This window comes from Cryptosporidium hominis, assembly GCF_000006425.1.
Source record: "Cryptosporidium hominis TU502 chromosome 7 CHRO017002, whole genome shotgun sequence".
Lineage (NCBI taxonomy): Eukaryota > Apicomplexa > Conoidasida > Eucoccidiorida > Cryptosporidiidae > Cryptosporidium > Cryptosporidium hominis.
In genome coordinates this window covers 1-26,774 of record NW_667435.1, presented here as the reverse complement: position 1 = coordinate 26,774, position 26,774 = coordinate 1, and the positions used below count along the sequence as shown (strand labels likewise).

Sequence of the window (26,774 nt, the reverse complement as noted above, 5' to 3'; positions counted from 1 at the left end):
TCCAAGTACCGTAGTACATTAATTTTATGCATTGTGGATGGCGGTAAGAAATCAAAACGTAGTGAGCATTTATAGTAAAACAATCTTTTGTTAAAAAAGATTACGTGCTTGACAATTAATTTAATGAAAAAAGGTGGAATATAAATAATGCCCACTAAAAACTACAATAGTTCAATTCCATTGGAGTTGTCTTGATTAAAGTTGTTTCCAATATTAGATTTATTGTTGTTTGTTGGTGGAGGAGTGATCTTTGGGAAAGATGTATTAGGAATTGAAGATAGATTGATTTCCAATTCTGTCGGATTAAAATTATCAAAACTGATAGGAGCCTCAGACGATATAATATCGTGGCTAGGATTCAAATTACCCAATCCATTGTTTTGATTAAAAATTGCATGCGAATCCAAGTCTTCCTCAAATACATCAAGATCGTCAAAAATTGGATCTACTGATACATTATCTTGGCCTGCAGAAATATAATTATTGCTATTTGATCTTTGCCTTTGTGAGAGGTTTGACCCTGAACCAATTCTACTGTTATAATTGTTACTTTTGATGTTATTAATATTTCCAGACATTTGGGTCATATTACCAATAGCATGATCGTCTTCATCTTCATCATCCTCCATAAACATGTTTTCTGTATTAAAGTTGTTTAGAGTTGTATAGTTATTTTTCTTCGTACCAGGGGGAGACCCTGGTATATTTGATGACCCAAAGACAACTTTGGATGAATCTCCGTTAATATATGCAGAAATAGCACTCAAAATTCCTTGTAATGAAGAACTCCTTCTTTTTGCCACTCCTAATACTTTATACTGAACATTTCTATATGCGTCGTATCCTAATTCACCAAATCTAGTCCAATCCCCAAACATTCCTTGCTTAAGCATGAAAATAATAATAAATAATGCAATCACCAGGACAATTCTAGCATGAGAACTTGTGGGAGCGTGGCTTGGGCATGGTATTGCTACTGGTGGAGGTAGCCAACCACCAATACAATCATCTCCAGGGAGCTTTCTATAAGCAGTTACATAAAATATTCCAGATGATGTGCATTGCCCAAACTTGACGTCGTCAAAAACAATATCAAGACTTTCGGGTCTACATTCAAAACTACCAATTTGCCTGGAAAACCCAAATTCACATGTGAAGTCCTCTTCAGAACATGCACAACGCTTCTTTTCCACGGGTCTTCTAAAGTCTTGACCATTGTAGCACTCTGCTGTCTGTTTCTTTCTTGTGTATACAAGCTGTTTACCCAACATACACTTTTCCGAATTCCTTCCGTCATATGGACTCCAAGTCTCATAATCAGAATCCGGCCTATCTGGAGTTGTTGCTCCTACGCACTGAACTTGTCCAAGAGTATTAAAGTCTAAATGGTATAAGACTCCAGATTTACCCCTTGAACCATAAAGTAAAAACTCCATAGAAGAGCTATTTGGCTCTATTAAAATGTTATCAACTTGTAGAGTTTTGCTACCCAGCTCAAAATCATACCAAGATAAACCTTCATTCCAGCTGAAAATGACTTGGTTCGTATGCTTAAGATCATTCGCCATTACAATAAGACCTCCAAAATCACCGAGCTCGTAAATGAAAGCTCCTTTGTGCACTTCTTGCCAAGTGAGACCTCCATCTCTTGACATGTAGGTATTGATATCATCATGGTCAAAGGATAAATAGCTACCTACATTGCCTGTTCCAAGAATTATACCAACAGCATTCTCAACAGAGTAAAATGGAGCCAAGCTTTGATAATTACTTACACCATGAAGATGTAAATAGCATCCATCACTTTCGTCACAATTTATCCTGTTTCCTCTACTATCAATAGTTGGAGCTTTTAAATAATTCCATTCACCACCCTTATCGAAAGTAATTACAGTTCTGATTGGCTGATCTACTTTTCCTATTTTAGTTTTATGTTCAGTTTTTAAGGTTTCTACATCCTCATCTTCTGTCTCTGATTCTGTAAATTCATGTAAAGTTGTAGAAATATGGTCAAGGTCATTTTCAAGTTCATCATCCTTAACATTAGCAATATAAACTCCTTCTAAAGACATAACTCTATCAAATTCACACTCTCCTGTTGCAGTTCTAACGTTATTCAATAAAGACAGAGCAAACCTGGTACCCAAATAGTTACTTATATAAATATTACCAGTACCCTTCAAAGAGTCTTCTCCATGATTAACATGAAGCATTACAGTCTTCTCTGAAGTGTCCAAAATAGTATAACTTTTCTCTGTCAATGTATGTGGTAGCTGAACCTGTGTAAAAGAATTTGCATCGTTCGTAGATACAAGTAGTGACACAGTTTGTCTCTCGTAGTCAAGTATCTTAGCAACGAAGATATAGCCATTTGACGCCAAGAATTTATTTCCTCCTTTAACTGGAGTCTCGACATGACTACCAAAATCGTCAGTATAAGAAAAATCTATGGTTTTCATCCAACCACCATATCTAGGTTGATCTCCCTGTTTCTTTCTGTGGTGAGTAAAGAAAATCCTATTTTGGTTTGATTTATTATTTCCATCCCAATGGAATTGAACTACATAGTCAATAACTTTATGATATGTAGCACCTAAATCCTTTGTAACAAATAATTGATGTATACACTTATTTCCAGCCGAACTACTTTTCTTTAAGGTTTGAAGAAAAGATTTGTTACATCCTTCAGTCCAAGAAGAAAATAAAGCGAATTTGGCTTTATTTGGATGAAATATCCATGTATGAATAGTACCTGAGTGGGATATTCTTCTAAAAGTCTCTCCTGCATTTGATGATATAAAATGGGTATGCTTTGAACCTACTATCAATATGACATTTTTGTCGACAGGATTTATAGTAATTGACTTAACAGAAAACCCATTTAGGTTGGAATGACTTGAAGAAGATGAGTGTGAGGTCATCTTTGCAAAAACATCAGTGATATCTCTCCAGTTCTTGCCTCTATTGGTCGATCTGTAGACATGACCTTTTTGCGTCTTTGCAATAACCACATTATGGTCCGTACCTGCCCATTCCAAAGTTTCTATTGGGCTCTCAAACACTATTTCGCTCACACTGACTTTTTTATCTGCGTTAACAAGCCCGTAATTAGTCCCAAAACCTAGAATCGAAAGTAGCTTAGCTACTACCAGCACCTTAAATGCTGCTATTCTTAATTTCATAATAATTCTTTTCCTATCTCTCTTTCTCAGTCAATTATTCAATAAATAAGTTCCTCTTCTGCCGATTACTATATAAATTCCTTTACATAGTCTTCTAGCCCCACCAATTCTTTAATTTAATTTAAATGATAATTCGTTGGAGATATACCCATTTTTACCGCCAATTCTCCAGCTATTATTTTCATAGGAAAATATTTTTTTTAAATTTTTTTAATTATCTAAAATATCGACTAGATATTGAGAGTTTATAATTTTAAGGCATAAAGCAGCTAAACACTATTTTCCCTTTTAACTAAACCCTTTACAGTTATCTTAAGATTATCTAAGCACTCACAGACCGTACTTTTCATTCGCACTATCTATTTATAGCCTTCTAGAGGTTCTGCTAAAATGTAGTTACAATATGAAAAATAACAAAAAAAACAATATTCCCCACAAACTAATTACTTCCCTTCCGCTCTCAGCTTGTTTAATTATATTTACCAGTATTTCCGCGAGCGGAGATGCAACTGGTAGCTGCAGCACAACGTGTATTCTGGGAAACGCGCGCGCGGTCTCAAAATCTAGGTGTAATTAAATATTAAAAGCAAAAATTCTGTATTTATTTCCAACTGAAATAAGAGGTTGAATGTGGTGGAGCTTTTGAAATTGAAATGTTTGAATGGACTAACATTTTTTCCTCCTTTTCAAGACCCTCTGATCTGGCCCTTGACACAGATAAAAATGATGTGAGTAAGGATTTTATTGAAATCCCAGAACAATTCATGTGTCCAATTTGTCTTGGAGCATTCGTAGATCCTTGTACACTTTCATGCTCTCATTCTTTTTGCATTTCATGTGTCAGGGGCTCCCATGAATGCCCGATTTGTCGGTCTTTACTAAAAGAAGAACTTTGGTTGTCAAAAAGTGACCAACTCGTGGATCAAAGCATTCTAAGGTCAATGAATGAGACCAAGACTAAATGTCACTGCGGAGCTGAAATTTCTATATCTGAGGCAAATAGCCACGCTTCTAAATGTTCCTACTGCAAAGAAGACGATTCTCCAACCTCAGAGAGTAAATTGATTGCTTCTCTAAGCAAACAAAGCTTTGTAAACAATGATCTTCATGCTCAAAGTAGTAATGGCCCTTCTAATACTCGCACTACCTCTGATACGACTGGTCCTACCTTTGTCTGCCCTTTATGTCTCATGAATTCAAAAATACCCAACAGTTCTTGCTTGAAATATAACGTGGAATCCTTAATTAGTCACTGTGAGACTATGCACAAAGACGAATATTCAGAAACTCAACAAGAAAGTAACCATACGACTACCATGTGTCCTATCTGTGTTCATATTGGAGATGAAAATGCTGAGGTTGAATGCAAGCGCTTTTTACAGCACCTCAAATCCAAACACTTACTCATTTCTACATTTTTGGCTGCTGCTAGAGCCTCCTTAAATTCTGGAAGCCCTGAATCCAGATTCCAACTTCTAGAAGATATCCTATTTCAATATGCGCTTAGTAGATCCAGGTATGAAAGTTGTATGAATCTAGGAAATGACAATTCTCAATCTTTTGGAAGCTCTGTAATTGAAATTATTGGGTTAGATGATGAGCAGGATAATTCTGAAATGTTTCAAGATGATGATGAGATTCAAGAAATCTCATAGGTATTAATAGCCACCAACTATATTACTTTGTCTTATATTTATAAACAATTTTGGGTTTGGGAAAATTTGCTTTTTATTCTCATTTTTATGACTTATCTTCTAATTCCTTCTTCTTCTTTATAGAACCTCTTTCTTGTATGGTTTTTATAACTTTATCAGACCTCTATCCTTTCCTTTTTTAAGTTCTACCTCCTTACACAGCTTATTGCCTTGTCATTATTGAGCCCCCAATCCAACAAGCCTACCTAAGCTGAAATATCTAGAAACCATCACCTAATACGACCTCCAAGAGCCGTGTAATGCATGAAATAGAATCATAAAATCTAAAATTTCACATTTAACACACAAATTTTACGTATCTGCTTTTTTGTTAATCAGTTATTCAAGTTCAAGATCCAATTCCGCTAAATATACAACGTATTTCAACTTCCTAAAACTAAGATTTTACCTCGAGACAAAAACAAAATAAATCTATGGAAGGTATGCATTATCCTAAATAGATGTTTTTCATCATTAATTTATTATTATTTTCATTTTTAAATCAACAATTCTAATTTAACATTTTTTTAGTAGACACTGACGCATTTGCAAGGTAACGCACTTAACGTAAATAAAGCAATGGAAAAAAAATAATAAAATCAGGGAACACAAAGCTTATAATAGAAATTCGGATTATAAAATAATTTTTAAGGATATAAAACGAATTTTCTGTTTAGTTTTGATTGATTTAATGTTGGATTTCCACCTATTATGAGATTTTGATAGCCTGTATTCTTATCAGATAACTGTAGAGTACGGATTAATGCGCAATAAAACTTGGATCAGGTTCAAGATATCGATCTAAATGGATGAGAATAATAAGAAAATAATAAATGATACAGAGACTAAACATAAGAGTGGTTTAACAAAAGAGTGGGATGAATTCCTCACGCTTTATCAACATAGGAATGAGGAAATTAATAATGACTTTAAGCTTCACAGCAGATTTCACAGAAGAAGTAAAAGCGGTTGGAGAAGTTTTTTATCAATTATTATCAAATCCATTCGTTCATTTTTTCAGAATGAATCTTTAATTGGAATAAAGTATCTAAAGCAAGCAAAATGGACCTGGCCAAATGTAATTTGCGATTTTTTTTGTGGTCTTGCAGAGGCAGCGCTTTCTATTCCACAAGGTCTTTCATACTCTTCTTTAGCTAATGTAGTTCCATCCATGGGTCTCTGTAATGGAATTCTACAACCAATTATCTATTTATTTATTGGGTCTTCTCTATATATCTCTATTGGGGTAAATTCGGTGGAATCTATCGTTGCAGGCACAGCAATTGATACTCTAATAGGGAACCGAGCCCCTCTTGATGTTAGATCAGAAGTTTGTTCTGTGGTCATTTTCTTTCACGGAATTTCCTGCTGTCTTTTAAGAATTTTTGGATTGGCTCACTTTGTTGACTTTCTATCAGATTCTGTATTACAAGGATTTCTTTCAGGAGTCGCATGCTCGATTATTATAAAGGAACTCCCTTTTATGCTTGCAATTGAGCCTCCAAACACTAACTGTGTTCCGATTAAAGCATTTTTCTTGTTATTGGATAAGCTATCAAATACTAACTGGCATGCTACTATTTTCTCTATTTCTACTATATTTTTTCTGGAAGCTATTTTGTGGGTCAAAAATATTTTCAAGACAAACTTCCCATTCCCTTCCCAGCTGGTAGTAATAATAATGGCAAACGTTGCAAGTGCTTTTGCTTCTCCTGATATTCCTATCATTGGCAAAATTCCCAAATCTAGCCTTCTTATTCCTAATAATATCATTTGGACTCAACCCTCGGGCACGTTTCCCCAGCCAAGTGGAATCAGCTCTCTTCCATTTTTTGCAAGGGCATGGATAGCTGCTCTTCCTCTTACCTTCATTTCATTTTTTACCCACTACTCTGCTGCTCAAAGCATGGAGATTAGAGCTCACAAATTGCCAGAAACACCTAAAGAAAGTGAATCTAATTTGAAGGAAATGAATGTCCAAAATGAAAAAGATGGAGCCAGGCTCATAAATTATAGAAAGCAAAATGGAGAAAGAAATATACATACTGTCTCAACGTCATTTCAGTTTTCGGGGCAAGTAATATCAGAAACAAAGACTAGCCCGGAAACAGATCAAAGAAAATGCACACAATCTTCTTTAGAGATTTCAAAGGGAGATTTAGATTCAGTAGATGATTTGAATTCGAGTCTTTCTCTGTCCTCCTTCCAGTCCCTAGCTTCGCCAACTTCTTCTAAATCTTCCTCTATTATTCTGGATAAAGAGCGAAGGGTCTCTTTAAGCATTAGGTTTGATTCAAAATCATCTATTCCAAACCCAATAACTACAATAAATAATAAACCCCACTCGCATGACTCGGAGAATGAAGACTGCCAGGGTTTTATGCTTAATACTAATAGCTCAAACAATATTTCAGAAACATTTCACAAGTTTTCCTTTGAAAGCTCATCTTTAGACGAGAACAATGTAGAAAAAATAAAGGAGACTGAAGCAATAATAAAAAACTATCAACCTTCAAAGAAAAAATATATTGAACCCAGATTTCTTTTTTCAGTAGGAACAGAAATACTTGTTCTTGGAGTTATAAATATTGTTGGGGCTTTCTTCAATTGTCTTCCTGGCGCAGCATCTCTAGCAAGGACAAATTTGAACTTTACTCTTGGAGTCAAATCCCCCCTTCATAACATTGCATATTCAATGGGAGTTCTTTTGGTTGCAATGTTTCTACTTGAATATATAAGGTTTTTACCTGAGGCAGTGTTAGGAGCGATCATTTCTCAAGCAATGATAAGGATGGTCAACATCAAATATTTCATAAAACTCTTGAAAATGAGGAGCATTGATTCCATTTTCTGGATGATAGCATTTATTGGGACAGTTACTGCAGGAATAACATATGGAATTATTTTCGCCCTAACTTCTTCAGTTATATATCTCATAAAGTTTTTATACAGGCCCAAATTTGAAATTTTAGGTAAATTACCAGGTACTTTAATATTTAAAAGTTTGGACAAATTTCCTCAAGCTGTTCAGCTTCCATATGTTCGTATTGCGAGATTCGAAGGTCCTTTAACATTTATTAATGCTGAAAGGTTTGTTAAAAACCTTGAAGAAATGGTCGAGGTTTGGTTGGACGAAGATTTAAGGATTTCAAACAAGAACTACCAAGAAGATTCAATTGATGAGTATCTAACTAAGAATCAATATTTCCCCAACTTTACAAATTCCATTAATTTTGGAGAGAGAATTCCTACAATTATACAAGATCTTAATGAAAATCATGTAGAAAGAATAATAATAATAGATGCCTGCATGATTAATGAAATTGACTATTCTGCCCTTCAGGTCCTGCAAAGATTCAACAACAAGACAAAGAAACTTAATATACAACTTTGGTTTGCTTCATTTTCTCATCCAAACTCTAGTTTTCTACTCAGATCTGGATTCTATGATATTATTCCTCTTGTTCATTGCTTTGTAGACTTATCAGAAGCTGTTGCTGCTGCACAAATATGCATTGGCCAAAGATATTCAAATAGTATATAAAGTAAAACTTCTAAAGCATCATTGAGGAGAGGAATAATAAGTTATAGGAAGATAAATTCTAATTGTTAACTATTGCAAATATTCAAATAAGACGTCTAATATTTCGAGTTAAGATCGCATTTGATAGCAAATTAGTAAAATGGTTTTATTTAAAGCTTTAAACTACTTTGGCAATTTTAATTTTTTAAATTCACTTTTCTTCTTTTGAATTTTGATTTTCTTGGTACTTTTCGATGTATCTTTCATAAATGGTTCCATACATCTCTTCATTAGGAAGCATATTTATGTTTGTTTCTATACCAAGAGCGGAATATTCAGAGTATTCACTTAACATAGAAAATCTATAATTATTAAGTTTACTTTATTAGAATATATGATCATTAAGAATTTAAATAACTTACCCATTAGATTTGTCGATTAGTTGCAAAATTTGCAAAACTGAGTCCTTGTCATTGATGTCTACTGGAATAAATTGCATAATACTGGAATCTTCAACTAAATCCACAAGCTCACTTTGAAATCCCTTATATTTGAGAAATAATGGATGATCACCCATATTCGACTCGTGCTTCCAGAATGTCAAAAGTTGATTTAAATCCTCTAACTGAGAGAAATATTCCAATTTGAATGGTAAGTCATCCTTAAAATGTTCCAAAAGATCAATTTTGGAGAAAACATTCAAATATGGAAGCTCTATAGACATTTGAGCAGAGAGAGAGACTAATAATGCTGAAATATAATTTGTTGGAGATGATAGAAGAGTGCTGTCAATCAGATGTACTGCAGTTAGACGAATATCAAGGTCTTTTGCCAATACTAAAAGGATTTCTCTTAAAATATAGTTGTGAGTATAAAGCTCAACTTGACCAGGAATATCTATTAGAATATATGAAGAATTCTTTCTTTTGGCTCGTATTTCATCAATCAGCCAATCAATATTAACTTGCAAATATTCCATACAATAAACCAGAGCTCCATTAGGGCCGAGCTTATGCTCGTTCATAACATTTTCAAAGTTTATCAGATCTCGCACGTCTACATCAGGAATATAAGGGACATTTTCGTTTGCAGGATCCAGGTTGACAATAATATTTGGCCTATTAAGTGCAGTACACATCTGGTGCATTCCATGGACAAAAGTTGTTTTACCTGAACCAGGAGGTCCAATTAATACCTGGCCAAAGAGTGTCATTCTTAAGCAAAGTCTTAATTCATACAAGAAATTTAAATTCCAAGGTTAATAAAAGAACTTGGAATTAGAAATTCTAAGTGTCAAAAATATGGCGCCAAAGGTATCGAATAATTAGATTTTGCAAAAAAGGTTGAAAAAATAAAAAAGAAATAAATTCATCTTATTTTGTTTTAATGGAAGCAAAGTATCAAAGATCTTGAGTTGCAATGATTACTGCATTAATCTTGCTCGAGTAGTTATACTTTCTCCTTTGACTTTTATAGGTAGCTATAGCAGAAGTTGCTTGTCTACATGTAGGGCAAAGACCAATCTTTAATTTATTAGACAGTATAATTTAGGAAATTGTGTTAAAAATATAACTTACCCTATAGAACTCTCTTAGAGCGCAGTTACTGCATAATCCACCATGTCCACATGGAAGAAATACTGATTCACAATTATTATCACAACAGATAATACATACTTGTTCATGATTATCATCATATGGAGTTAGCGTGCAATTTGAATCTGAAAAGGATTCTCTTTTTGATTTTGGGGTATGAGACAATACAGGTGAAAGAGAATTAGTGCTTGTGGGAGAATTTACAGTAGATAATGTATGCGTTGAAATTGCTTCACAGCTTAGCAATTCTTTAGAATCTGAATAACCTTGAGGTAATGTATTATTACTCTGATTTTCTATTTTATGAAAAACGCCAGTACCCATTTTTGTAAGAATAACTTCAGATCCTATCTTATATGGAGAAATCATTTTTTTAAATTGCTTTATATTAGAAGTAATAAAATGATCATCTGTGGAACTTAAAGAGAAACCTTCATCAGATTCCTGAATTAATCCTTGCGAAATAACGGCAGACATTACTGCAATCATTGTCTGAGTGCAGATAATACAAATATGCCATAACCTGATATGTGAGTTCTGCTCATATACGTGGTAACTTACAGCATACTTGTTTTCTTTAAGATAAATAGTATCATTGAGAAAATCTGCTAGATCTAAGCAAGTTATGAGTATAGTTGTAGATAAACAACCAAAAAAAACTCCAAATATAGCTAGCATTCTGTCAGCTACTCCAAGAACACAAAAAACCGTCGAAAAGGAGAATATAACTCCACACCAAAACCAACAAGGCCAAAAAACAACCCACCAAGACGGAATTTGCTGAAATTTCTCGGCAATAGTCGTGAGATTTCCATGAAATTGAGATGAAGTTTCCCAAGTAAAATTGTCTTTTGATATTTCGCGATAATACTTGCTTTCTGATGAAATTCTTAGAAAAATTTGAAATAGTAATAATCCAATCCAAATATCAATAAAGAGGAATCGTAATATCACCCATGGGCATCTTAATGAGCTTGATAGACTTGCAAATAATACTTGGAAGATAACTGCACCAGTAATCAAAGCCAAAGGAATCTCTAAGTCTGGAATTCCGATTATTGCATAACTTATTAACATTACCAAAGAAATGCCACGTGATAATAGCCCAATAATGTGTACAATTCGAATTACCACATCACTTAATAAACACCAAGAAACTGTTAGTCTTAATACTCCAACCCCCATTAACACAACCGAAAAGTCATATAATATCGGTGGTAACAAGCATAAACACCATACGTACCTGAGAAAGTAATATTTAGCACTGGTAACTCATAATAATAAACTAACCTTGATTCGATCGAAAAAATAGAAAAAGTAACTGCCAAGAATACCGTAATTAGCCAACTGATCTGTTCCCAAAGAATTCCCATGGAAGCTCTATTAATTGCTCCATTTGTATTGTTACGATAGTCCAGGCTTGGTAAAAGTATTGCTACATTATACATCAATGCAAGGAAAATAAGTAGAAAAAAAACCTTTACCACATAAAAACCTCCAAAAAATTGACAAATACCTCTATCAATTAAAGCAGATGTTTATTTAGGGAAGTCTAAACAGTGTCTAGCTATTTTTATAAATTTATCATAATCCGAGCAAACATTAAATCTTTGAAATTAGAAAATTAACTATTGTATATAAGAAATCATCAAAATGTTATGAATCCATGATATTATATCTACATGCATTTGATAGCTCAAGTTTCTAAATATATGGAGAAACGGTATCAATTTCAGTTGAATGATTTTAATTAGTTTCTCAAAAGTTGATGCATGCAAAATAAATAATTTAATTTAACGACTATTTACCGCCAAATGCAAACAAATTGTGGGAAATTTAATCTAGTTGAAAATAGTTACCAGATTAAAAAAAATTATAAATAGTACATTTTTCTTCGTTTTAGGAGAAGTTTCTAAAAGTAATTAGAGCAGAATGGATGATACAAACCCTAATAAACGAGTAAAGCTCAACGAAGAGCCTAACTCACAGCTATCCATTCCAATTAAAATTGATAATGTATTGAATAAAATTTTACTTCATCCATGTGAGACATTGAGCGACTTTATTGAAAATAAAGTAGGATCATATTCTCCATATTATGCTCATCATTTTTTTCACAATGAAGAAATTGCGTTGCTAGATGGTTATAACACGCTAATTCACATTTATTTCTCTTGCAATTGGTTTGATGTATATGTGGAAGTAGATTTAACTCCAATAAAAAGCAAGTCTAAAGAGCATATTGAGTTAAGTGAGGAGGACAAGAACTACTATATAGAAAATATTATTAAGCAGTTAAAAACCATTCCTCTCGAGGGTGGATTTTGCTCTAAAGAAGAATTTATGGAAAGATTGAAGATTCCATTATTATGGGTTCCTGGAACATCAGCAGGCATATTTAAGGCAGGGCTTGGAGATGAAGGGCTTGAGGAAGTGGATTTAAGAAAAATAGATTTATCTGAAACCGAAAATCTGACTTCTTGCCTAAATAAGGAACCCAATAATTCTAAGCCTCATCCTGATGTTAAAAACTTTCAAATTCTACACAGGAGAATTGAGTGGTTCCTCCATTGGTATATTGAATCTGCTTCTTCCATTGATCAAGAAGATAGGTGGGCGGTTTGGCTCCCTACTGTCAAAAGAGAACAATCACTTATCATTTTAGGTTTAATTACTACATATTTATTTTTTTCAATTCCTAAATCTAGAATTAGAATTTCTCAAGTTTTGATATTTCCTCAGTACCAAGGAAAGGGTTTAGGTTGTTCATTTCTGGATATTATTTATAGCTTTGCAATAAAAGACGAAGATATAATGGAAATTACTGTAGAAGATCCAGCCCTTTCAATGATGCAACTTCGTGATATATTAACTATTGAAATTTTACTAAGAAATCATGTAATTAAAAAGAATTCTTTAAAACCATTAAAAACTGACGAACTTTTAAAAATTCTTCAAAATCCAAATGGATCAGTAAATATTTTAAAAGATGTGGCAATGACGTGTTTTCCTTCTCAAACTTGGGAAGAAGTTAAAGAAAAGATTCATAAGTATACAAAAGAGTCGCCAAGACAAATTGCAAGATTACTTGTATTAATATCATTCTTTAGATATTTACCAAATCCATTACCCAAGATTGAATCCAATATTGAAGACGAGATCAGGGGTTTCAGAGTAAGAAAAGGTAAGTTGAAAATTATTTGAAGAAAATAACTTTCATTTAAATACTCAGATCCAGATCAAGAAATCCAAGCTAACAAAAAAAATGGCGATAGATCAAATATTGATAAATTGTTTAGGGTTGCAGTGAAAAAAAAATTACTTGCTGATAATTCGGATACACTGTTTGGGTCATCCCAATCAGAAATGGTTCAAAACCTGGAAATTGCTTGGAATCAAGTTTATTCAAGTTTCTACGCAACAGTAAAGAAAATTAGAACAACGTATATAAGTTAAAAGCTACAATGTATGACTCTAAATATTCAATAAGATTGAATACTTCTGCAGAAGCCAATTTAATTCTAAAATGGCAACTTCTTGCCACTAGCTTCTATATTCCCTAAGCTCCTAGTGGCAACAGAAATGCAAAACGCAAAAATAGATATTAATATGAACCAGAATAATATTTTGTTTAACAAATAAATAATTAACAAAGTTAAGGCTACCACCCCGAAACCAGTCACTGAGTTCAATTTTCCATTTGCAGCATTCTCAGATGCCACACTTTTAATTGGTCTACTCACGTAAGTGGTGCTGTTATGGATGGATAAATTATTATTCTTATTTGGTATAATTCCTTTCCTCGCAAATTGTTCTAATTCGTGCGAAATACCTATTTCTTTATAAACCTCTTCATTAATCTCATTAATGTAGTCTGTATTATAGATATATTGCTGCGCCATTTTACCGCTTGAAATTGCGTTATTTTAAAAACACGATTTCCTCCTTGACCTGGATTTAAAGTTAATGGTGCAACTAATTTTTGATCCCGCTAGTCTCCAAAGTCCACACTTTAATTCATGCTAATTATTTCAGCGCCGTTATGGGCGCGCAGAGTTCCCCACATTTGTGGGCATGCAAGGAGCCACAGTCTATTAAACGACAAAGTTGAGAAAGTTGGAAATAAGAAAAAAGAGAAATCAAAATATAAATCATTTATATAAACATTAACATCGATTAATTGTCAGGATTAGCCAAGATTTTACGCGAGAAAGTGATTTTCGAGCAGATCTTGGCAGTTAGAAGAGAAGTGCCGATGGAATCATTGCGAATGAAGATTTTTACGAAATTAAAAGAAACTCATTTCAAGTTTTATGGAAACTTAGTACTTGAATACGGCAAGGCCATATAGTTAATAATAATAAAATGGAAAAGAATCGAGGAAAGGCTCGAACACCTATCAGTCGTCAAGGCTCTAAGCCTGCAAGTGGGCTTAGAAGTGCTCAGAACCTTCATAGTAGTGAACGGAAAGGAGCCTCAATAGGATTTGATAAACTCAGGGATGGAGTTACAAGTTCAATAGAAAACACTCCAGTTAGACAAACTTCAAGCAGAAAAGTTGACCAAAATAGTAGCTGTAATCGAAAGTGTCAAAGCACCGAAAGTTATAGAACAAGGACTAAACTTGAGAGCTCTGAGAGATATAAGGCTATGTGTTTTTCACCAGCTTTCAAATTGAAGTTCAGTCACAATGCATTTGTTTCTTTAGGCTCATTATTAGAGTTACAAAAAAAGTACCATCTTAAGGGAGCAATTGGCCAAGGTTCCTATGGAGTGGTCAGAGTCGCAATCGAAAATCAGACGAGAGCAATCCGAGCAATCAAGATAATGAATAAAAACAAGATTAGGCAAATTAATCCAAAGGATGTGGAGAGGATTAAGACAGAGGTTCGGCTAATGAAGAAGTTGCACCATCCAAATATTGCTCGTCTTTATGAAGTTTATGAAGATGAACAATATATATGTTTAGTTATGGAGCTTTGCCATGGTGGTCATTTATTGGACAAGCTTAATGTTTTCATTGACGATTCTACAGGGAAGTGCGCAATGGATGTAGTAAAAACTCAAATATGTCCCTGCCCAGAATGCAATGAGGAGGCAATCAATGGGTCCATTCATGGATTTAGAGAATCTCTAGATTTTGTTCAGAGGGAAAAACTTATTTCCAATATAATGCGCCAGATTTTTAGTGCTCTTCATTATCTTCATAATCAAGGAATTTGCCATAGAGATATTAAACCTGAAAACTTTTTGTTTTCAACCAATAAGAGCTTTGAGATAAAACTTGTGGACTTTGGCCTTTCTAAGGAGTTTTATAAATTGAACAATGGAGAGTATTATGGGATGACTACCAAAGCCGGAACACCTTATTTTGTTGCTCCTGAAGTTCTTAATACCACAAATGAATCTTATGGCCCTAAGTGTGATGCTTGGAGTGCAGGCGTGCTACTCCACTTATTACTAATGGGTGCAGTGCCTTTCCCAGGAATAAATGATGCAGACACTATTTCACAGGTATTAAATAAAAAACTTTGTTTCGAGAATCCAAACTACAATGTTCTTTCTCCTCTTGCAAGAGACTTACTTTCGAATTTGTTAAATCGAAATGTCGACGAAAGATTTGATGCTATGAGAGCTCTACAACACCCATGGATAAGCCAGTTTTCGGATAAAATTTATAAAGTGAGTCCTATCGGTGGAATTGAAGCTCATGAATCACATTCTTCCAGGAGAAACATCTTTGGAGCTACTGAGCACAGCCCTGTTCAGATTTCAATGCTTAAATCATTAAGAAGATATTATGTCTCTCCTTTGCTAAAAAAGATTGCATTGACTGTCATTGCAAGGTATTGCCCAGATAAATGGATAGAAAACCTAAGGAATGTATTTTATAAATTAGATACTAGACAAATTGGTAAGATTAATCTTTATGATTTGCGTGTTGCAACTCAGCAGCTGGCAGCTCAACAAAAGCTTAGAGTTCCTCAACATCATATAGATCTTCTCTTGGATGCAGTAGACAGCGATGGAAATGGAGAAATCGACTATATTGAGTTCGTTGCTGCTGTAATATCTCCAAAACTGTCTTGCAGGAAGGATGTGCTTACTATGGCTTTCAAAATGTTGGATCAGGATGAAGATGGGCTTATTTCTACAAGAGATATCAAAAAACTAGTCAGTAGTGAAAAAATTCGACTAAGCTCCGCAACAGTACTAGAAGCTGAGGAGGACAGTATTTTGGAAGATCTTAATGTTGAAGTAACCAAAATTATAGGAAAAGGAAATGAAAATGTCACAGGAATTTCATTCCAAGCATTTGAAAAGCTACTTAATACAAGCTATGATAAGGTTTGCAGATGTTACCACGGCCCAAGAGAAGGGGAGACCAAAGGAAGACTTCCTGTTTGTGGAGAAGACAGTATGGACACTTGGTATGATGACTTACTCTCTTGCAATACCGAAAATGAAAATCTAACACAACTTTTTGCAGGAAGTGAGCCAAGGAGGCTTCAAAAAAGTTCTCTTTATGTTTGCAGACGCACAGGATTTAGAGATTTATTGGCTTTGAGTCAGGGAGCAGGACAAAAGGATAAATTTCAAGTAGAAATGAACAGGAAGAGGAGTCTGGGAAATCATCAGGAAAGAGAAACGTATAGTACAAAGGGAGCTAAAGACGAAGGGCAAAGTAGCGGTGAAGTAAATAGGGAATACGGCTTGGGTATTGTGGGGTTCATTGGAAATGGGTTAGGGGTAAGAGTGGGAGGAAATACAAAGAACCCTTCTAAAGTTCTGTTATGTGACAGTTAAATCTGTTTGTAACCTTAAGCTTAGATTATAGAAATTAATTAGAAATAACGTAAATTGATTATTGAAACTAGAATTAATATAAATTTTCTTCTTTATAAAGGAAGTCTCTTTCTAGAATTCTAATTAGAAATAGTGTATGCTTTCCAGCTTTAATCTGATTTGTTTCAGTAATTCCAGTTCGGATTTACAATTTCTAGAGGTTTCTGACAATTTTGAATTTAAAAAATTGTTTTTTATTTCTGAGCTTAGCATCAAATTAATTGAGCTAATACAAATTCGAATAGCTTCTTGGAATGGGTCCTCTGCAGAAAGTATGCTTGTTGAAGTTAAAGGTTGACCTGGAAATTGTGAATCGCAGAGAAGAATTGTAAGAGAAGCTCTGGCAAGTATAGATACAAGATTCTGCACAATATGAGGTGGCTTCGACTCTATTCCATCTTTGAGAGATGAAGTTAAACATGAAATGCAATTTGAAAGCCATCTTGCAATTTCGAGCTTAAGCTTAAAAGGACTAAGAGAAGGGGAATTGTGAATGGTAGCACTTGTTTCAAATCCTAATTTCGTAGACTTGTAATGCGAAAGAAACTCTACTTCAGACTCAAACCAAGATATACATGAAAATATTAGAGAATTCAATTGATCAATTTTAGGCACCAATGATATCATTTGAGATGCTGATTCAAGGATTTGACCGGTCCTAGAATGTAATATATTAATAATGATGAAGTTTGTGTCTAGTTCTTTAGCATTCCCATGATTCATAGAGTTTATATCAACCTTGTTCTCTTTCCCAGTATTCATCCTGGATTTAATATGAGAAATGTGATATCCTGTAATAAGAACTTTTGAGAACAATGAATATACAGAACAAAGTATGGGCGAGAATTTTTCAACAACTAGAACACTCCCAAATCTACCAGAGTTGAGTATTTGCTGGCCTTCAGTGTGGAATTGCCAGTCAGATTTCTTTTGTTGGCAGAATAATAAATGCTTAAGGAAGAATTCAAACAAGGAAGAGAAGAATGCTTCAAGCTTGACAATCCAACAAACAATGACTTCAAAATTATCAATTGAACCATAACCAGCAAGAGTATTTTTTGGCAATATTCCCCTGTTGATAATTTCAAGTAAAAGAGAAAATATCGAGATTATAAGCTCAATTCTATCGAAAGCCTTTTCAAGCTGTAAATTAAAAGAAATTTGTGAACCAACAAACTGAAGATCTAAGAATAGTTGGTGGCAGTCTTGTAATGCAGTTAAAATCACTTCTTGGGAAAGTAGGCAGCTAATATAATCAGATTCAATAATCTTCCTAAGGAAAGATGGAGACATTCGAATCCAGTTAATTGTTATGTAATTCCAAAAAATAAGACTTCCATGGCAACATTGAATAGAGAATTTTGAGTTTTCAATCAGAGCATAAAGATTTTGGATATGCTCATCACCATTAATAGATGGAACCAAGGCAGAAGGATCTGTCAAAATTAATTGGTTGGAAACATGTATCTTATTGTATATTAAGAACAACAAGTAAAGTGAAAGGAAGGAGTGATTTTGCTGAGATTTTGTGCAAAACAACAAATCACAGTTGAAAGGAATCCAATGGTAAGGCTCAGAAATTCTATACTTTTCATTTTCAATTTCGCCATCATCAAAATCTTTCAATTTTTTGAATTGATTTAATTGGGTCAAAAGTATTACCTCTTTTGGCTTCAAAACCCAAGAGGCGTTTCGTGGATCCAATTTACAAGGAAGAAAATCATGTAAGCTCTTCAGAATTTCATGTTCATTTTGTTTATTTGGAATCCTCAGGTTATTAATTAATAAAGAAACAAAATCTACAAAGGTAGAAATTGGTTTTCCAGAACTGGATTTGCTGGAAGAGTAAGCTTTGTTCCTATTACTTGCCCAAACTTCTGGCCAAATTTGTCGAAGAAATGAGCTTGTGAATGCTTCACTTGCATCTTGATTAGATTTATTTGAAAACTGGATCGAGTCAATAGCAATACAATTTGATAAGAGAAGCAGAAGCGTGTTTTTCCAACCAGGTGGGAAATATTGGTTGGAACTATAATTAAAAGAATTTACCTTCTCCAGATCAACTAAAAGTCTTACAAGATCTTCACAACAATCTTGGATGGTTGTGAAACATATTTTCTGTCTCTGGATCTCCGAAATCGAAGAATTAGGCAAGTATAGTCTCAATGATAATTCATCATAATTATACGTGCTAGTTCCCGTAGAAAATGATTCATGGACGTGCCTCAAAGTAGTGAGTAGAGTTTGGGAAAAAATTGAAAGTATTGCTGAAGAAAGTGGTACTGGAGTCTTTTTAAAGAAGGAAAAGTTAATGAATGGCCTGCATAGCTCTATTATTGCTTGTAAAATTGAAAAGGAGTTAGCATCTAGATCTCTTGATTCCAACTCTGTGTGATTTAAAGGTGAGACTTTTGAGAATTTATTAAGAAGCAATCCAAGAAGTTGCACGTACTCGTTAATAAATAGACGGCAAGAAATTGAGCTAATTGAAGGTGCGAGGGTAATTGGAAATCTGTCTTTAATCAACTTTTGGTTTCCATAATTATCAGGGACTATAGATTGCAAAGATGTCCTATAAATGCCACAAACCTGGCTTGGAACTGTTAAGTATGGAATGAAGGAGCAGAAAAGAAATTTACAATTGGGATTTTGCTGGATTAGAAGCTCCATATCCGGCGATGACTCATTCTCAAGGAAAGAATATGCTATATTCAAAATGGGAGAAAGTATATCAAGTTGATCGTGAGAGGAAGACGAGGTTTTTGGAGGAGTAAGGAATAATCTGAACAGTGCATGAAGGTTCTGGATACAAGAGAGCCAAAATGGGTCTCTAAGTAGTGAGTTGTGAAAATCTAAGCACTGAATCTCTTTCAATGCAGAAGAAACCTGCGATACCACAAATATTTCAGAAGATATTAAATGTACAATTAATGCCAGATGAAGAAAATGAAGCCAGCGATATTCTGGGGGTATCCAAGTTACAGGTAAAAGAATTCGCTCCTTAAGAATTGCAAATCTCGAGTTAAGCCTTTCATTTAAAAGTCGAAGAGAAAAGTCCAAAAGTTGCGGTATTTTTAAAAGGTTTACTGTCAAGCGAAGAGTGAGATAATAAAACTCCAACTGAGAAAGAATTGCAAAATCTATAGAGGGAAAGCATGGTCTTTGATCATTAGGATGTGAAAGCGGAATTTGTGGAGGTGTGGATAAAATATCCATAATAGTAAGTAATGGGAATGTGGACTCATCACTGGAAGAAGAAGCATCAGGAATGTAGATTTCTTCATAAGTTTTTGCTGAATAATTTTCATCATTAGATGTTGAAAAAATAAGATATTCTTTGATTGTAGGCACATCTGTTGCCATTCCAAGCCCTAGTCCTAGTAAAAGTGGGACAGCTGAAGATGCTGTATCTTGAGATTTAGATTGTGTCCAAATTGCAATATTTGGGATTGATAAAGAATCTGTCAATGAGGATGAAATTAAGAATCTGTCCTCTATGCCCTTAGATAGTGCGAAAGCAATTAAAGACCTCGTGCTGGTTAAGTGGAATCTCGAGATTTTGTTATATAAAGACGATTTATTTGGAATGAAAGTAGGAGGAAGTAACTGGAGGTATCCATTAAGTATTGTTTCGTTAGTTCTTGTAATTTCCAATTTTGAAGAAAGGGGCAACTCCCCAAGAAGAGTGATTTTTAATGAGCACCAAAGAGACAAATCTGCTGACTCAACAAGTGAATCAATATAAATTATGTAGTTTAACTCGAGTTCATTGTGGATTGGAAGAAGGGTCTTATATGACATGCCCAATAGGTTATTCTCACAGTAGTATAATGAAGAAGTTGGATCAGCCTCTGTAATTTCATCCCAATAAACTGCTTGCTGATCAGTAACAAGAGAAGTACTTTTTGTACCAGACTCTGATTCTGCTGAAATAAATGAATTTGGATTATTCCAGATATAATTAAAAGAGTCTTCAGAGTCTAGAATGAATCCATGGATAGAAGTTGGAAATTTATCAAGATCTGGAGATGAAAATATACGTGAGAATGATGACCTTAATTGTAGCAATAATGCGGGTGAACTTGTGAGAAGAGCTGTAAGTGCTTCAGGGTCTCTATGTAGAAATTGGCATGCTATATAAGTTGACGACTTAAGTAGATCCGAGTCAGTGCCAATAATAATATATCTGAGAAGAGAAACCCGATAGTATTCGTTTTTCTTCAAATTAAGTAGCTCAAATTGTGCAGGAGAAAAATCTTCCTGAACTGGCAGAGCCAATTGTTCGTGGAAACAAATTAAAGAGCTGTCAGAGGATGTGACGGCATCAAGGGCCTCAGTGTCCAATAAGATCTCTTGAATATTAATTGGAGCCCCAGTACGAGAAAGAGAACCTGTAAAAAGTCTGCGAAGAGAACCTTTATGATAGTTTACCCATGAAAGAAAAAGCTTATCTCTCTGAAATAATATTCTAATAATTTCAAGTCCAGTTTTAGCTGCTAACAATTTTGGCCTGCTAGAAATATCTCTGCTTTGGGGCTGAAGAAATGTCAGAAAGGGATCTTCAGGAGGTATTACAAGAGCCATCAGTTGATGAAACGAAGGAGAGTCTATCGATAAGAGGCATCTGAATAGCCAGATTGTTGCATCAGAATCTTCGGTGAAGTCTTCTTGACTTTCAGGCAAAGGATTCGAAAGTGTAAGTCTTATAAATTTAAGTACCAGCGCAGAAACTGTCCATTTTCTTACGTGTGGAATTGAGTTCAATTTATGTAGAATGGGAAGAATCTCAAGCATTACCCACCTTATTAAAGGTAGCTGGGACTTGCTTAAACCCTCGTTAGCATTATCAAAAGAACTTGCTTTAGCATTTAAATCTGCTTTTCCATAATGTGTGAACCTCTTTGTTATTAACTTCCACACTATTAGTTTCATTATCAAGATAATAAGTTGAGTTGTTAATACTGGAGATTCGGAATTGAAGAGAAATTATAGATGAAAACAACTTAATTAGGAAAATTCCGGAATCATTTTGAGTAATTGAGTGCTGAAGTACCTTTGATAAAAGGGGAATCTTTGAGGAAAGTATCGCAAGTACTTCTGATGACTGGTTATGAAGAATACCCTGTGAAAACACATCAAGGGAGCCAATAAGTAGTGTATAAAGAAGCTTAGGATCTTCAAACATTTTATTCTCGAAACAATCTCTTAGAAGCAAGATCAGGAAATCTGGAATCGACCTACAGTCATGAAGGTTCAATGATGGACTGAGAAGTGGAGGTGGAGGAGGGCATGAAATGCAAAGTCTAGATGAAAAACCTGCGCTTAGAACCCGTAGAACTGCTCTAAAAATTGGTCTGAAAGAGCGAGGATTATCAAATCCAGCTCCGCTCCAGACCCCAAGCCTAGGATGTTCCTCCGGCAAACTTAAAATATCTTCCTTGCGCAATAAAGTCCTAGAAATGAAAATAAGGATCGATGGGAGGTGGAACCAAAAGTTTGATGGTTGGTTCTGCAAAAAATGAGCGACTTGTTGTCCAAGAGAGTAATGTCCAACTGCCATGATTGTTGCTGCAAGGTCTAACAAGTCTACAAAAAGTTCAGAAAGTACTGGAGGTAAAGGTACTGAAATAGATGCGCCATCCTCAGTTTCTCCAAATGATGAGTACATACTTAAAGTTGGAAACATTTCAATACAGCTAGAAAGTACCTTGGAAGCTCCCCAGCTTGCCAAAGGATATCTTCTGCATAAAGAATCTAAACAGCGCACTAGAGGACTAAGAATTGATATTACAGGCTCAGAATTACTTGTTTGAATAGAGCCTTTAGCTTGAGCTCTTATTGTACTAGGTGTGTTATCTCGTTCAGACGAATATATTTTTGAGTCTCTTTCCATCAATATCCTTCGCTGTAGCTGAAGAATTCTTGACCACTGAATTGGATCTTGAGTTGGGCTTAGTGCAACTGAACAAATATCATAAATGGCTTGAATGAATGCCAATCCAACTGGGTCCTGAGGATCTAGTCTCGGCAAGAGCTCGTCTTGAATAAATCTCAATGTACGCCAATGAGTAAGACCCATAAATCGTTTCTTTGAATTTTGTCCAAATGCTCCGTTAATTGAAAATGCAGCGAACCTTCCTAGAGGAGCATCTATATCCCAAAACTCTCCTGACAAAGTTCTACTTTGTTCTTCTTGTATTGATAGAGACCCTGAGGTGCTTGCTGTTGTATCCTGGGAAAGCTTTGTTATTAAAGAATGCTTAGTTGAAAAAAAATTACTTTTCGAAGATATTGGCAATCTGGTACTAGAACGAAACCAACTATGTGCTTCATGAATAGAATTTGGAGCTGTTGGAATATTCTTTGTTCTCTTCCATCTGTTAGGCATAGTGTCAAAACATATGATTATAATTAAAAGAACTTTTGCTGAAAGGCTTAATCTTGTATCAGATCCGATAGTAACTTGCTTTGGTTCTTGGCCATCTGACACGGAACTTTTACCACCATAATCAGAAAAATGAACACCAAATCCATCCCATGAATCAAAGTCAGCAGCAGTTGGTCTGTTTGTAAGAAAACTGGGCTGCATTCTTGCAGCATTCGGAATGAGTTCCATCAATGCTTCTACTTCATCAAGGTTCGGGGAAAATCGTGATAATAATATTGCAACTGTATCCGTCAACTGAATAATTACATTTCTATAATGATCTCTCAAGCAATCAGATGTCTCAGAATTGCTTGGTAGGTCTACCATGGATTGTGAGTCAGTTTTAATATTGGCCTGGCCAAGCTTGATTACTTCTTGAATACTTTGAAAGATTGAATTTACTGCATTACGAACAAAACCAGATTCTAGAATCATTGAACATCCATATATGCATATCGGTGGGCATTGTGAAGTAAAAACACTTCCAGCCTTTGATTCACCCGTGGAATCCGAAGAAACTTGCTCTTCCCGATTACCAAATTCTGATTCAGAATCACATAAAACGCCCAGTACAACACAAGGATGACTATTATTAGCCAATTCTCTAATTATTAAAAGCAAGAATTTGAGTTCTCTGCAATATAATTCTAATACTGTCGAGGACAAATTAACAAGTTCAACTTGTCCAGAGTCTGATTGTAAAGAGGGGTCCTGAAGAGCTAAATCAATAAATCCAAAAACTTCAAGTTGATGCAGAGAAAGCTCAACAGACATGTCTTCACATATTCTTAGAATCTGAGGCTCTGAAAGTAGCTCTGCTGTTTTTGTAAATCTTCCTTTCAAATACTCTTCTAATTGAGAACCACCACTACGCACGTCCAACGCAGAATCGCGAGGCAAAGAATATAATGGGTTAGATAAATATTGTATGTGATTATCCACAAATTTCACGCACTCCTTATTGAGATCCCACCATTCATCCAGCTCTTCCGGACGCGGACGACAACACAACTCCAAACACACCTGTATAAAACTTTTCAAAAGTTCCAGTTCCCCAAACAGGGTCCAAGTTTTCCCACATTCTTTAACAGTTGGCTATATTCACTCACCACTAGCCAACGATTCTTGCTTCTTGGTTTTTGCCCCAAATTCCATTTAAGGCCTTTTTGTTCCACTCTTTTTTGTTTAAAGCATAGGTCCCCGCAAGCGCCATAAAGGCTCGCATTATTGGCCACAGTAAAAAGTTGTATTTGTTTCTTTTTTTCAATAATAAATAACTATATTGTAAAATCATTCAGCTCCGCAAAAAACCTGTGAGCTCTCCTTTATTCCTTAATTTTACTAGAAACTGCTTTTTTTCAATTCTCACCTGCAAAATTTCATATTTTTGTCCTTTTTTTTTTTTAAAATATATATATATATATATATATATATATATATATATATATATATTGAAACACTCTTAGGATTCAATCATCAAGTATAATTTTTGAATCGTTAATTTATTCTTAATTTTTAAATTCAGCATTATTTGTTTAATTTGGACTTCCACAGCGCCACTAAGACCATTTAATAATCTATAAGGAATCATAAAATATTAATAGAAATTAGTAATGGAAAGAAATAAGTTTTTTGCTGCGATTGATTTCGAGGATGAGTCTCTCGCTAAAAGCATATTTGAGTCAATTTCTGAAGCTCAACTAAATATTTTCGATGAAGATGAAAGAACTCTTTTGCACAATGCAGTATCTAAAAACAAGTTATTTGTAAGTTTGAGAAAAAAGTACGAAAACTAATACTAATTAAATTAGATTGTGGAGTTACTCATTAGTAAAGGTGCCAGTGTAAACACATTTGACGACAATAAATGGTCGCCACTTCATTCATGCTGTTCAAGTGGATACTTTGAAATAGCAAGGCTACTTATTGAAAACGGAGCAGATTGTAGAGCTAAAACAAGTTCAGGATGTACTCCACTACACTATGCAGCTTCCAAAGGCCATGAAGATATCGTGAAGCTCATAATAACAAAAGAAAGATCAGTAATAGATATACAGGATGTATATGGAAGAACTGCAATATTCATGAGTGCGTGTTCTGGAAAGCAAGAGTGTTTTGATCTTTTATTTCAGGCAAATGCTGATTTAAACTTAAAAGAAAATATTACTGGAGATACAATTCTTCATGCCGCAATTAACGGCTTCCACGAAGAAATTGCATATAAAATCGCCTCAAAGAATCCGGAAATGCTCATGGTAAAAAACAAAGTAAGTTTACCATCTTATATAACTCAATTTACCTCTTTTTAGGACGGTAAAATACCATTAGACTTATCATCAAAGGAATTTACTGAGGAACTATTCGAAATTATCAAGAAAAACTTTGACCCAAATAGTATAGAGGAATTACTTTCCAAATAGATTGCATTATTTAGAATAATTAAATATTTGTATATAAATAATTCTATTCGCCAATGCAATCTAAGTTACATTCTGAAAATCTATCCAAAATATTATCTATGAAAAATTGATCGTTTATTATGTGCATATGTTGAGTTTTGTATTCAATTGGAGCGAATTCCTCATTTATTTGAACTGGATCGGGAAGATTTACAACTCTTCCTAGACTATTGCACAGATGTCTGTATGAATTATAAAACAATAAGTAACCATCCTGCTCTTCGAATGGAATGTAATAAAGGAGCAATCTTTCAGCTAGGTTCTCTATTACTTCGATTTCTACACTTTTTGTTGAACTTCTTAGGAACATTGCAACCAAAAGAAACATAGAATCAAGAGTCGCCGGTGAAAGACCGTTTTTTGAAAACTCTGAAATGTGATCCAAAATTTCAGGTTGTAAAATAAATTTTGAGCTAGAGGGAATTTCAATATCCTTTAATATTAAGATTACCTTATTGAGTAGCTCCACGTGGTCATCGTGAAATAGCTCCCCTCTAATAGCTTTTCTTATCATTGCTTTGGAATAGAAGCATATTCTTAACAATTCTTCTGATATTAAAAATGAAAGCTCAAAAAGAGATTTATTCAAACTCTGTACTTTCATTACTGAGCTCAAAAGCTCAGAGCATGTTAAAATAACATTAGGACCAATTAAGCTATACTTTCTAATTACCAATTTGGTATTTAAATCTGATCTAAGAAAGAAATTCGTAAACATGATTTCAGAAATGATCTCGATTGTTTTTGAATGTAACTCAGTTGGAATTAGTTTTATGAGATCAATGGAATATATTGAAATTAAGTACTTAAGAATAAGAAATAATTGCCAGTTAGACAAATTATTCTGCTTATATATGGACAGCAATTCTTCAATTAATAGTTTAAAATTGGCAAAAAATGATGAGTTAATAAGTTTCGTGCAACTAATTAAGCCACTATTTAGTAGCGAAGTTGAATAGTTAATTACTTGAGGTTCAGTTATTTGGAATATGGATGATACTTGAGGCAAATTAATTAGCAATAGCTTGCAAACCCCAAAAGAACAAAC

The 26,774-nt window shown here is 34.4% G+C and overlaps 12 protein-coding genes across 12 annotated transcripts; 6 read left to right on the top strand and 6 right to left on the bottom strand.

Moving 5' to 3' along the window:
* Nucleotides 1–161: 161 nt before the first annotated feature.
* On the bottom strand, nucleotides 162–3,182 carry Chro.70023 (sortilin). Its single annotated transcript, XM_662890.1, has 1 exon — nucleotides 162–3,182. One exon carries the CDS (start codon nucleotides 3,180–3,182, stop codon nucleotides 162–164), a length of 3,021 nt encoding a protein of 1,006 aa, XP_667982.1.
* A 653-nt stretch (nucleotides 3,183–3,835) lies between these two features.
* Nucleotides 3,836–4,837, top strand: Chro.70022 (STRIN protein). Its single annotated transcript, XM_662889.1, has 1 exon — nucleotides 3,836–4,837. One exon carries the CDS (start codon nucleotides 3,836–3,838, stop codon nucleotides 4,835–4,837), a length of 1,002 nt encoding a protein of 333 aa, XP_667981.1.
* Nucleotides 4,838–5,681: 844 nt separating this feature from the next.
* On the top strand, nucleotides 5,682–8,420 carry Chro.70021 (high affinity sulfate transporter-related). Its single annotated transcript, XM_662888.1, has 1 exon — nucleotides 5,682–8,420. One exon carries the CDS (start codon nucleotides 5,682–5,684, stop codon nucleotides 8,418–8,420), a length of 2,739 nt encoding a protein of 912 aa, XP_667980.1.
* Nucleotides 8,421–8,817: 397 nt separating this feature from the next.
* Chro.70020 (hypothetical protein) lies at nucleotides 8,818–9,612 on the bottom strand. Its single annotated transcript, XM_662887.1, has 1 exon — nucleotides 8,818–9,612. One exon carries the CDS (start codon nucleotides 9,610–9,612, stop codon nucleotides 8,818–8,820), a length of 795 nt encoding a protein of 264 aa, XP_667979.1.
* Nucleotides 9,613–9,946: 334 nt separating this feature from the next.
* Nucleotides 9,947–11,179, bottom strand: Chro.70019 (hypothetical protein). Its single annotated transcript, XM_662886.1, has 1 exon — nucleotides 9,947–11,179. One exon carries the CDS (start codon nucleotides 11,177–11,179, stop codon nucleotides 9,947–9,949), a length of 1,233 nt encoding a protein of 410 aa, XP_667978.1.
* A 747-nt stretch (nucleotides 11,180–11,926) lies between these two features.
* Chro.70018 (hypothetical protein) lies at nucleotides 11,927–13,198 on the top strand. Its single annotated transcript, XM_662885.1, has 1 exon — nucleotides 11,927–13,198. One exon carries the CDS (start codon nucleotides 11,927–11,929, stop codon nucleotides 13,196–13,198), a length of 1,272 nt encoding a protein of 423 aa, XP_667977.1.
* A 317-nt stretch (nucleotides 13,199–13,515) lies between these two features.
* On the bottom strand, nucleotides 13,516–13,896 carry Chro.70017 (hypothetical protein). The annotated part of the gene is made up of 1 exon (XM_662884.1): nucleotides 13,516–13,896. The coding sequence occupies one exon, from the start codon at nucleotides 13,894–13,896 to the stop codon at nucleotides 13,516–13,518; it is 381 nt and encodes a 126-aa protein (XP_667976.1).
* Nucleotides 13,897–14,359: 463 nt separating this feature from the next.
* Nucleotides 14,360–16,801, top strand: Chro.70016 (calcium-dependent protein kinase). Its single annotated transcript, XM_662883.1, has 1 exon — nucleotides 14,360–16,801. The coding sequence occupies one exon, from the start codon at nucleotides 14,360–14,362 to the stop codon at nucleotides 16,799–16,801; it is 2,442 nt and encodes an 813-aa protein (XP_667975.1).
* A 123-nt stretch (nucleotides 16,802–16,924) lies between these two features.
* Chro.70015 (hypothetical protein) lies at nucleotides 16,925–21,772 on the bottom strand. Its single annotated transcript, XM_662882.1, has 1 exon — nucleotides 16,925–21,772. The coding sequence occupies one exon, from the start codon at nucleotides 21,770–21,772 to the stop codon at nucleotides 16,925–16,927; it is 4,848 nt and encodes a 1,615-aa protein (XP_667974.1).
* Nucleotides 21,773–25,351: 3,579 nt separating this feature from the next.
* On the top strand, nucleotides 25,352–25,576 carry Chro.70014 (hypothetical protein). Its single annotated transcript, XM_662881.1, has 1 exon — nucleotides 25,352–25,576. One exon carries the CDS (start codon nucleotides 25,352–25,354, stop codon nucleotides 25,574–25,576), a length of 225 nt encoding a protein of 74 aa, XP_667973.1.
* A 154-nt stretch (nucleotides 25,577–25,730) lies between these two features.
* Chro.70013 (hypothetical protein) lies at nucleotides 25,731–26,444 on the bottom strand. The annotated part of the gene is made up of 1 exon (XM_662880.1): nucleotides 25,731–26,444. One exon carries the CDS (start codon nucleotides 26,442–26,444, stop codon nucleotides 25,731–25,733), a length of 714 nt encoding a protein of 237 aa, XP_667972.1.
* On the top strand, nucleotides 26,443–26,685 carry Chro.70011 (hypothetical protein). The annotated part of the gene is made up of 1 exon (XM_662879.1): nucleotides 26,443–26,685. The coding sequence occupies one exon, from the start codon at nucleotides 26,443–26,445 to the stop codon at nucleotides 26,683–26,685; it is 243 nt and encodes an 80-aa protein (XP_667971.1).
* Nucleotides 26,686–26,774: the final 89 nt, after the last annotated feature.